Consider the following 12,154-nt stretch of genomic DNA (forward strand, 5'->3'; position numbering starts at 1 on the left):
TTGTGAAAACAATTAAAATTGGTTTAAAAGTTCAAATGTTTGCACGTATTAGATTTCTGACGCCACTGATCAATTCTTAGTTCTAATTTTCAACCAGTAATAATTATCTCAATTCATGCAATTGTGAAGATTGATAATTCCACTATTATTTATTATTCTTTCCCCAGATATGATAAACATATGGTTACCACGAGACGATCATATTCTTAGTCCGAATTCATATAGCAAACATGCATTGACATTTAGGATTATCACATATGATCGCACACGCCACAAATATTATTCCTAATATTTATTTTCTGTGTATCCCAATAATAGTGTTCTACTTATCGTGAGTTTTTCAACACTACGAATAAACAACTTATTGTCCTAATAGTACGCAAACATTAAAATAATATAAATAGGCATATTAATGGAATCACAATGCAAGATTTAACACAAAATACAAAGTCTTGAATTACAAACTAATAATTAAACAATTTTGTCATTCATCCAATACATGAAAATATTTAGCCTAACATCACGTTGGAATTAAACACACAAAAGTGGAAGGAAATCACAAAAAAACGACGGGAAGTGATTAAATTCCAAATTCTTTCTTCAACTGCTTTTGGTTCGTCTTCGTCCTAGAGGCTGCCTCTCCAATTTTATGCGTAAATATATAGCCTTACTCAAAAGCAGCAGTCTGATCTCTTCCTTTTTTTTTTTTTTTTTGGTCCAGCTGCCACCGCCAACGTGCGTATGTATAATAATTCTCAACAATATAGGCAGCCACAAATTCCCTTTCCTCCTTGGTTTTCTGTACGTCAAGTTAATAATAATGCCCCCCTCCCCCCCCCCAACCCCACCCCAAAACTCTGTTCCTCTTATCAGTATGTGTGTATATATGTTTTTGAAATTAGCTGCCCAATTTTATTAACACAAGAACTCCAATATGTCCCAATTGCAGCAGCCAACTCTATTTATATAAAATCTCTAAAGTTAACTCCACTAAAAGGGCTTCAATGTTTTGTCTTCTACCCCCATTGGCATCCACTGTTGTATATATATCCTTTTTTATCAACCACAGCAACCCTTCCTTTTTATCCAATTAAAGGTCCGATTAATGGTGCAAATAGGTACCAATTCAAGTTCCAACCTCGGCCCAATTCCTTGCGTAAAATAGGATTCCAATTGGCTAATGAATTTGAATCCAATTTTAAGTTCAAAACTTAGGCCCATTTAATTTATTATTTTCTTCATGACCTCCACTTTCAAAGTATAAAATTTGATCTCTAAACTTTGCATCAAATAGCCAATTAATCTTTCATTCTTTTCAAAATTCTTCAAACGAGTCTATCACTAAAAACACAAAGAAAATTACCCTAAGTTAAATAGAAATTAATAATTTGACGATGTAAAAGTTTAATAATGTGATATAAATAAATACACAATTGCACTTATCAGAGTTCATGCTTTATTCATAAAACAATGAACTCACCATATAATCTTTAAACTGTGAGCATCAATTGAAGCGATTCAACTAGCAATACAACTCGAGAATTTTCCATGTTTTTGCAGTCATATGATTCACGTTCAGAGAAGGGAGAACACCATGGCTTCAACTTCTTTTGTTTTCATCTATTTTTAGCTTAGCAAACTTGATACTTAATTTCTCATCTCTACTCCACTTCCTTATTTGTGGTTGCAAATTTGTACATCTCTCAATATCTTGCTGTCTCTTTCGATCATCCGTTAGTGTTTCTTGGTCCACACCACACCATTTTGCGAAGGATTCTGTGTCATTTTTGTAAGCCGTTCTTTATCATTTAACACTTGTACATCATTAGATTCCTCTATTATCGTTAGATGCTCTTATTCATTGATTATTTCTATGACATCTTGAATTTTCTCGAACTTCGCTACTTTGTTGTGCATTCTCTTTTAATTTGTCATTTATTTCCTTTGAATCTAGCAATTTAACCCTCTATGGTGTCTATCAAACATATGCTTCTTCAAACACCTTTTCTAAGTCTAGTAGTTTCTCCCCCTGTAGAGTTCACCCCGAAAACTCTTCATGGACCATGATGTCCTCTTCTGAGTCATAAACTCAATCATCTTCACAATTCATTTGTTTAGGTATGACCACTACTAATGATGATTCATCCTTTAAACTGAATTAAATTTCTTTTCTCGAACCTGCTCAATTATTGCTGGGGTTGCCTCGGTGTCCCATTTTTCTTCACTATTATATTTCTCTTGCTTATTGGAGGTTGCTACATTTCCTTCTACTGGATCATTTTTAAACCAACAATCTCAAGCATTATAATCTTGTTTTCCACATACAAAACATGAGCCATTAGTTCGTTGATATTCCTTAAACAGCTAGTCTCTTTTATCACAATTTTGTTAATCTCCCCTTGTCTGATAGCCTCCATCACATTTATTTTCTTTATTATTTCATTGACTTCTTCTTTTATAGCTAAATAACGCTTCTTCATCTTCTTTCTTTATTGAGACACCTAAAGTTTGTCTAGTCAATGTTTCTTGATAGGCCAACAAATTCTCGAGATTGACCAATGAAGGTTGTTATTGCCAACCTTGTATTACAGTAATAAAACTTCTAAATTCGAGTATCAAACAATGCATGATTATTCTTCTCATTCTAGAATTCGAAATCTTACTCGAAAAATCTAATTTTGAAATTTCGAGACAATTAAATTTAACTTTATTAAAATATTGACTTCTGTAAACACTCTTTGAGTGTTCAAGAGTAGCTCGTTTTCCAACAATTGCAACCTCAAATCATTTTTCTTCGAGAATAGTGAGGCTAAAGTTTTCTGTGCTTCCTTTGGTGCATTCTTGCCCCTTATGTGCTCCAACAATTTTTCTTCGATTATCGTTTTATAATGAATAAAGCCTTACCCATTTTGATTCCTCACTTCTTTAGAGCTCCAACTTCCTCTAATGGCATCACATCACTTTCGCCAATAACTTTCCCCAAGTCTTGCCCTTGGAGATATGACTCCATACAAGTTTGTTATGTGGTGTAAGTCTAATTACTGAGCTTCTTTACTTTGCCTACTGCTTGTAGATTGCTAATCGTGACTTGACTTACCTCCTCGTAATCAAGCAAATTTTACAAAAGCTTCACAATATTCTTTTGTGCGTGAGCTCAAGAACCTCAAAAATCTGTCCTCGACCATCTAGCTTTGATACTAAATTGTTAAGTTTAAACTCCAAAAGAAAATGATTTTATTGATATAAAATCACTTACACAATTTGAGACAAACACACTACTAATAATACTCAACGGAACAGTAATTACTCTTACGTATCTCAGCACACTTTCTCTCATCATTCATGTGCATCCACAATCCACACAACACCTTGTATTTATAGGTGTTAATGGCGATGGTGGATGGTTCTACTGTGATGGTGGTGAAGTTACAATCCTAATTCTAGATACATTCATAAATGGTGGTGATAGTAATTGGATTCTTCGAACATCTTCTAGGCATGGATGCATTCTAGATTTTTCCATTACATCAATAACGAAAGTCACTTGCTGCTCCTTGATTCTTCGAGTATGGCGGTGTGCAATTGTCAAGCAATTGGTTTCTTCTAGATCCTTCAGCTATGGTAGTGGAGAGAAATATATTTAGAGGCTTCTAGCAACGTCTAATTCTTCTTAAAATGTTGGTGATGATTTTTTCACAAATTGGGTTGGATTTTTTTTGTGAAATATATTTTTTCCTTTATTACACGCACTTTTATTGGAAAAATATTTTTTTTATTCACACACTTATTTAAAAAATATTTTTTCTTTTGTTCACACATCTGTATTGAAAAAATATTGTGTTCTTTAATTCTTTTGATTTTTTATCTTGTTTCCATCTTTATGGTATTTTTAAGGTTTGGCATACATCCTTATTAATATTATTAGATTCTTTTCATAAGTTTTGTATTACTGAAATGTAGAATAATTGTGTAGTTATAGTTATTGTATTTATTTTCTTTATATTCGTTAATTGAATAAAATAACACATTCCTCTGCCAATTAATTCTGTCTTTTATCTTATTATTTATTTACGATCATATATTTGAAGTGATATCAAAGCTATTGGTTGGGATTTCTTTGAGGTTTTTGTGTATTGAAGGCAAACATAAAGTATGAAATTTTGTTCTTGGATCGCAATACAAGATTCTTGTTGTGGCAAATGAAGATACGATATGTATTCGTGCAGATGGATTTGGATGATGCGTTGTTGGGATTTGATAAAATGTCCACAACTTGAACGATGGAGGAGAAATAACGAAAGGATCAAAAGGCACTTTCACAGATTCATCTTTATCTCTCTAACAATATTTTTCATGACGTCTTGAGGGAGAAAATGAATATTACATTGTGGTTGACTTTGGATAAATTGTGCATGACTAAAAGTCTGAAAAGCAAATTGCATCTAAAGTAGAAGTTGTATTCTCATCGCATGGCAAAATGCAAATCTTTGGAAAATCATCTAACTGTATTCAAGGAGATCATCGCTGACTTGAAGAATTTATAAGTAAAGTATGATGAAGAAGTTTTGGTCTTAATCCTTTTGTATTCATTGTTCGCTTTGTTTAGAGACACGATCTTATATGAAGATGCGTATGATGCCTTGTTTTCAAAAGAGAATATAAAGCATCTGGTTGGATCTGAGACCAGAGACGGAGAAGGCCTTGTTGTTCATGATGATCGGAGAATAGGTAAGTCGATGTCAAATTTCAGTAATCATGTTTGTTATAATTTCAAGAAGGACACATTAAGAGAGATTGCGACAAATTGCAGAACAAAAAGTAATTTGATTGCAAATCAAGGGAAGAAATGAAATACTTTAGACAAGACCAACATAGTCGAGAACTATTTGAGTGATGAAGATATTTTAACTATTTTTGATATGGAATCCAAACTTGATGAGGAGTGAATTTTGGTTATAGCTTGTGAATTCCATATGTGTCCCAATAGTAATTTTCTTGAAACATACGAAATGGTGACACAAGGTGTCATTGTCATGATTAACAATGAACCTTATCGAGTGATTGGTATTGGTAGAGTTGGATTGAAATTGGTGGATGGAACGAGTAAAACACTTGATCTAGTTCGACAAATTCCAAACTCGAGAAGAATCTCAATTTGTTAAGTACTCGTGATTCAAAAGGGCGCACGTTCTGTGGAGGAGGTAAAATCTTGAAGGTTTGGAAGTGTGTTCATGTTGTACTAGAGAAACAAAAGAAGTCCCAGTTATATACATTGTAATTCGAGCAAAATTTGTGAAAAAAAAAGGCAGCACAGATTTAGTGCAGTGGTGGATTTTCAATGTGGTACTGTACCTTTGGGATTTCGTTCAAGGTCTATATTGAAGAATACGACTCAGTCAAGTTTGAAAGATATTGGTATTTCTACTTAGCCACCGTTACCTATGATTTCATCGTATTCAACTACTAGAGATAGACCCATTGGAGATAGGTATGTGGATGTTGATTCGATTGCACATATTTTTAACATTTTTGAAGATGTTGAGAGGGGCCTTCTATGAAAGCATTGGAAGTTAATTCTACTACAGTGTGTGCTTTGACACTATTTCATATTTCTAATTCTTTGTGAATTTTGGAAAAATATGGTGTTTGAGCTCATGTATCTGTAGTGGATATCGTGGAAGATGATGAGTATTTTAGTGTTGGAAAAAGTTTAGTTCTTGTTGAAGAGTTCAAAATTTTTGTTGCAGTCAGATATAATTTTTCATGTGGAGAAATTTTGGAGTTTCGTTCATTGCATCGAAATTTGTATCAAGATGGAGATTGTTGGATTTTTCGACCCAAATTAGGTTGAATTTTTTTAGGGAAAATATTTGTCCCTCATTACACCCCCTTTTATTGGAAAAGTATATTTCCTTTATTCCACGCGTTTTTGTTGGAAAAATATTATTTATTTCATTCCATGTGATTTTTTATCTTGTTTCCATCTTTGTAGTATTTTTTGGGTTTGCCTTGCACATCTATAAATATTATATTCTTTTCACAAATTTTGTGTTACTGAAATATAGAATTATTGTGTATATACAATTATTGTATTTATTTTCTCCATATTCGTCAATTGGATAAAATATGTCGTTTCTTTGCCAATTAATTCTTTACCTTTTATCTTGTTGTTTGTTTACGATCATATACACTATATCGTGTAATATACATTACCTCCATCAATTTTATTTTCCAACAGTTTTTACCCAAAAGTGTGAAGAGGTATTTTTTTCCTATTTTGTAATCAGCACTCATTTTGTTGGTAAACTACTGGGATAGTTTAGTATTACTTCCGTGCTCTCATGGAATGAATTTTGTGTTTTTGGGAGTTCAAAGTTTGAATCGGTGAAAAAATGGAATTTGAAGGAATCATGTGGTTGGTATGGATAGCAATGAGGCTGAGGTCTTCAAGAATTTGAAGTGTTAAACAAATTTCTTTTTGTTAAACCACATGACCCTCACCCTGCTTTAAGATTCATTGACAAAACTTAGCAACAATGGGAAAAGATCTATACTTACAAGTGATGGGGCTGGGTTCTGAGTTTGCGTTATCATTCTATGGTGTATTTTTTCCTTTTAAGATTCAGTTACGACTGTTTAATGCAATGGCAAATGTGTAGTATATTCTTGATCTTGAACACACCACGGACAAAGTTTTTCTGAAGGTCGGTATATGAAAATTTGTCTGAGGCTGCTTGTTGCTGATGGTGGCATATATTCAACAGAGGGGTTATTCCACTCACCTACAGCATTAGGAAGAAAAACAGCACTTACTGATCTACCAAAATCCTGGATGTTCCAGCGAATACAAAACAGACATTTGATAATGTTATCCGATCATTGAATTTCAAGATAAGGAAAAGAAAGTTGTTTTGAGAAACCTACCTATCTCACATGAAAGATGATACCATTATCGCATTGCCATTTTGTCCTGATTAACCAACTTCCAACTCATTTTCAGTGATATCTCGAGCTACATTGTACGCTTTAGATTTGATTAAATCAAGAATTAGTCGCCTTTTGAAAATACATTCATGATGGCCCTTCTTATTCATGTTTATTCTAGTTTACTCTTGTATATATTTCAAGAAGATTTTGATTTTCTGCAACCCTGTTTTGGGATGTTCACTCCTAGTCATTCTTGTACGAAAAATGTGAGGTATTTTGTCTTTCATATGTGGAACTTGGAATGCTTAATGAAGGGAACATTATAGACAATGTGTGGTCTCAGTTTCTCACTTGAAGGTAGATGAAGATATTACTTAGAGAAGCTGGTTTTTATAAATTATAATGAATTAATTTTAACGCACAGATTATATTTGAAAAAAATTGTCCTGCGTGACTAATGGTTGTCAATTCTGATGACGAGGGTGGTTTAACAATTGCCCAGGGATGGCAAAAAAAAAAAAAAAGAAACCTCGTCTGTCTCGATTCCGCGGTGCCCTTTACTAAACACGTGTTTACGTGTTGTTAATGTTCTTGATGTTAGTTAAGCACAGTTCAGAAGAAAAAGAGTGGGAAAATCGAAAGTGTCCAACAAAATAGTATATATACTGATTGATCAATAATCCAAGATCTGTGCAACTATATCACATATTAATTAAAGGTGAGGCAGAAAATACATTTCCAAGTTAAACAAATTTCAACATTCAAATGCATATAATCCTACTAGAACGAACACAGCATTCTTGCATAATCAAACTAACAAATGAACTAAGTACATTTTGAGAAACAGACACAAGGCCGCAAATGAATGTTTCCGGACTTGTTAACTGTTTAGTCACATTTCTGCGAGTATATACATACATTGAACGAGATCCTCCCATGCTTGGTAAGAGGGAGAAGTAATTTTACTCAGTGTTCCAACTTCCATTGCTCCTCTATTTACAAGTCCTCCCTCGCTTGGGTCAATGCTGTGGATTTGCAGATGGGACAACTGTTCTTCATCAGCAGCCACTTCTTTATGCAATGCCTGTGATATTCGTGTCCACAGTCGAGGATTCCAATTCTTTCTTGCTCCTTGTAATCAGTCTAAAAAAAGCCAAGCAAACTGAAGTTTTACCAAATTTAAAGCAACAATTCTACATCCCTTTTTCCCATGGCAACATAAAGGGCCGAAAAATGTCAAGAAAAACATGATACGCAGTATGGGGGTGGGGGTCTTGTATACCAAATGCAAGAGAATGAAGAATAAGCAGTATTAAGTATCAACCAAACGAGATGTCACCGTTATTTTACTTCACTGTTCAAGAATTTTTCAGAAACTAACTAGTGAGAAGTTAAGTGCATACCTTAGACACCACATAATGCAATCATCTTCATTATTAGATGTACCAAAAGATGATATTAGTACCTGGCATATTACACAGAAATTGATTTCTTGTTCCACACATGTTGTCCTGTCAACACTGGAACAAGTTGCTGATGAGGCAAAAGTTCCTACTTTCAAATCACGTCGAATAGCTTCTTCAGACAATCCAGTGACAACACTACCAATTTGTTCCCCTAATGCGAGAAGCTCCTGTGGTATAGTGGCAAAATTTAGAAATTTGGGGTCAATCTCACATATAAAACAACCATTCATCAACAGCTCCGATATCCCAATCATTGACAGTAAGAGAAATGTAACAGTAAGAGAAATGTAACATTTCTGTTACCTCATAAGACATGTGATCTGTATCCAAACGCATATCCCTGTGATGATCGATAGTATCTCTGGCCTCATGATAGCCAGGAATCTCTAGCATGGCAACTTCCTACAATGACAACTCATAGCAAATATACTGAATAAATTATATTACTTTGTATTCCATCAACAGACGTTTAACTCTAATTCTCCCAGTAATCAGACAATGTAATCAGTTATGACAGAAATGACAATTATATAGATGAAACAAGAAAAACAATGATAAGAGCTTTACATCTTCTGGTAGAAATCTCAAATGAGGAAGGTTCTGATGCCTTGTATTTGAATCAAGCATGACTTCCCTTTGATGAGGCTGGTACAACTGAAAGCCCATTGGTGGAACAGGTGTTAGAAATGTTGAGCCTGCCTCTACAGTATCCTGGAAAGGACTGATGCCACTATTTGAAGAACTAATAGTAGTGATTCTGTGTGATGATGTCCCTACTTGCAAAGGCAAGTTGATATTATATCCTCTCGCCCCTTGCATAGGTGGCTGTGGATGATGATTCAGATTAAGATGGCCTTGAGGAATAGGAGGTGGAAGAAAACTATGGGAACTTCCGCTGTTGGCTGTGACTTGATAACCTTGAAAGCCAATATTCCCAGCTTCAGGACAACCTCCATTGACATTTGCTTGAATGACAAATAACAGAAAGGTGTTGTCAGAATAGAGAACACATCATCAAAATTACCTAAAACCAAAGCCTGCAAACAGATACCATGCATATAAGGTAAAGTGGGAGTCTGGTTCCAGGCAAAAGTCCCACTATCACCATTGTTAGCATTGAAATGCACGTCCAACCAAGGATTGCCAGGCAAATGTACAGGTTGAGTGACATAATTTCCTTGAATCAAATTACCAGTGTTTTGTGCCATTATAGATTCAGATCTAATCATACCAGGTCTGTTCCTCACACTTCTGTGAGGACCGCTTTCAATCATTGATGTGGAGTCATTAGTTGCACACTCAGGTGGCAGAAAACTAGCAGCACCTGTTATAATAGTATCAGACCCAACTGGCCTTGTGGGGGCAACAGAAGAACTAGATCCTGCTGAAGCATTATGATACTGGTAATTTACAGGAAGCCCCTCATCATTCTTTCTCTTGAATGAACCTCTGACACCATCCATGTAGGGAATGTTCCTCCCAAAACTATCTGTAGGAATACCAACAATTCCCTGAGTGCCTGAGAGTGACAAATGATCATGTGCCCCATAATTCATGGGCAAAGGGAAATCTATAATACCAGATGGAGGCACCATATACGGATTGTAATGACGAGATGGTGCACCAACAACCAAATCAAGATTGGAAGAGGGATGGGGATGCTGATCCTGATGCTGAACACCGTTGTACTGCATCATCCCATAGAATAATGCAACATCATGATGTTCAGGCATATGGTGGATATTAAAATTACAAGCATTTCCAGGAGGAGGAATCACTGTATGCACACTAGTCTGAGGAAATTTTGCAACACTCCCATTAAAGAGTCCAGGCTTAGGATGTAGATGGCCTTGGCCTTGCTGATCTGTTTCCAAATCAATCGAATGACCGGAATAATGTGTGTTTTGGTGCCCCATGTAGTTGAAAGACAGTCTGCAGATGATGCCTGGATCAGAAGGAAAGATACATAATTAGAAAGAAGTTAGATTAATCATTTTAGCATAGAACAACAAATTAAAATCAAATAAACTCAGCTTAGCAGAGCCAATGAGTCCTTAGCTTATAAAAATACCAACCGATGTAGAATTCTAATAAGAAAGCCCAAAAGATAATTTGATTGCAACCCGTAATAACAATCGATGGCGATGATTGGATTCCAACTCATTATGATAGTCAACGTCGAAATGACCTAAGATGATGAGTCTATATAAGATTAATTGCTTGATCTTAGATGACTTCAATATCCTTATGAGCATTTGCTTCAGCCCAGGAAGGCGTATTATTTTGTCTTTTACAACAGAATTCAACTTAACCAAAGAGGGAAAAACAGATGTTGTCAAAATGAGAAAAATGAACGAATATGATGGACATGAGGAACCCTCTAATTGGACCTCAAAAAATTATTTTTATGACTCGCCATTGTACAAAAGAGTTGAAGAATAAAGTAATCCTGCGGAGACAGAAAATCCTGCAAAATAATTTTAAAAGCTTCATTCATCCATACAACACATTAAATTCTCCTATCTAAGAAAATGTATTACGTGTAAACTCACAAAGTCTACATAGAATAATAAGCCTCGATGATAACTAGCTGTCATCTAATAGAGAAGCTCCATTACGCTCAAGTTATCCTCCAGATACCTCTGGCCCCAGCCCCTCGAAAATGAGAAAATAGGATTCTCTTAAACTCAACCAGAGGGCCTCTCACTCTCTAGATGGCCGTCCAAACTCATTTTCCAATGAAAAACATCTATCCTTAACTTGAGAGTGTGGAAAATCATTCCTGGGTCATTGGACTTGCAGAATATAGAAAACATGAGAACACCTATCCCCCAGGGTTGGGGACAAAATATACAAGTCTCTGGAGATGATACCTACAAAATGCCAAAAATCTGATGTGATAAAAGGTTCAAAACTTATGGGAGAAAGGAGAGGGTCAGGATTTACTTACAAATTTGGCATCTATTAAAACAACCTTTAAAACTTATGAGAGAAAGGAGGGTTAGAGATTTACTTACAAATTTGGCATCTATTATACCAACCTTTAATGTTACTGTAATAAAAACGTATTTCCTTGCTAGGAAAAGATATTAGCGGACTGAACATCAAGAACACTAGTGTCCATGAGGTGCGAAAACAAATCCCAATAAGTCTATGCAAAATAAACAAAAAAACACACACCTAGAGAAACATCCTTATTCCTTCTCTTCAAGGTCTTGTCTGCCTTAAAACAGATCCATCCATGATGGCAATTTCACTTTAATACAGATTGCATCTATATTGTCATAATTCCCATTAACTAAGTTGGCATTTTCTTTTAAAAGCCAATAATATCTGATAAAATAATGATGAGTAATGATTCAGCCCTAGATTAAGAAAGTGAAACTAAACATCCCTTCTATAATAGTCAAACATTTTTTAAATTAATTAACAAAATTTGCAACACATCTTCCTAAAATATTAATAGCATACTCTATTATCAAATATTATTTACTAAATTAACAGTCTGTGCATTTACCAAAATATTTATGTACCTGGATAGTATCAATTATTTGCCGCAGAAGTAGCAAGCCGCAACAAGCTCAGTGCCTCCTTCTGAAACAGGTAGTTTGAAATTTGAAAGCCAGCAAAAAGAAACAAAAAACCCAACATTAGGAAATTATAAAATCAATAGATTCCGCATTGTATTAAGAACCCACACCAGAAATTTCACAGAGAAAGTTAAATCTCGTGTTATTTAGTCCTCCAGATTGGCATGCAAA

The 12,154-nt window shown here is 34.9% G+C and overlaps 1 protein-coding gene across 8 annotated transcripts in view; it reads right to left on the reverse strand.

Annotated features, from left to right (window-relative positions):
• Positions 1 to 7,569: 7,569 nt before the first annotated feature.
• The window catches only part of LOC111368888 (probable E3 ubiquitin-protein ligase ZFP1), a 5,685-nt gene continuing 1,100 nt past the window's right edge, over positions 7,570 to 12,154 (reverse strand). For 3 of the 8 annotated variants that reach the window (XM_022990382.1, XM_022990381.1, XM_022990386.1), the window contains 6 exons: positions 11,927 to 11,987; positions 9,445 to 10,338; positions 8,961 to 9,358; positions 8,697 to 8,795; positions 8,393 to 8,560; positions 7,570 to 8,070 (listed from right to left, as the gene is read on the reverse strand). In XM_022990382.1, the coding sequence (XP_022846150.1) occupies positions 7,924 to 8,070; positions 8,393 to 8,560; positions 8,697 to 8,795; positions 8,961 to 9,358; positions 9,445 to 10,309 (1,677 nt within the window). In that variant the 5' untranslated portion in view covers positions 10,310 to 10,338; positions 11,927 to 11,987 and the 3' untranslated portion in view covers positions 7,570 to 7,923. Of the gene's footprint in view, positions 8,071 to 8,392; positions 8,561 to 8,696; positions 8,796 to 8,960; positions 9,359 to 9,444; positions 10,339 to 10,945; positions 11,267 to 11,926 lie in introns of all 8 variants that reach the window. The other 5 variants (XM_022990383.1, XM_022990388.1, XM_022990385.1 and 2 more) reach the window with 5 other exon arrangements.

This window comes from Olea europaea, chromosome 19 (genome assembly GCF_002742605.1).
Source record: "Olea europaea var. sylvestris chromosome 19, O_europaea_v1, whole genome shotgun sequence".
NCBI lineage: Eukaryota > Viridiplantae > Streptophyta > Magnoliopsida > Lamiales > Oleaceae > Olea > Olea europaea.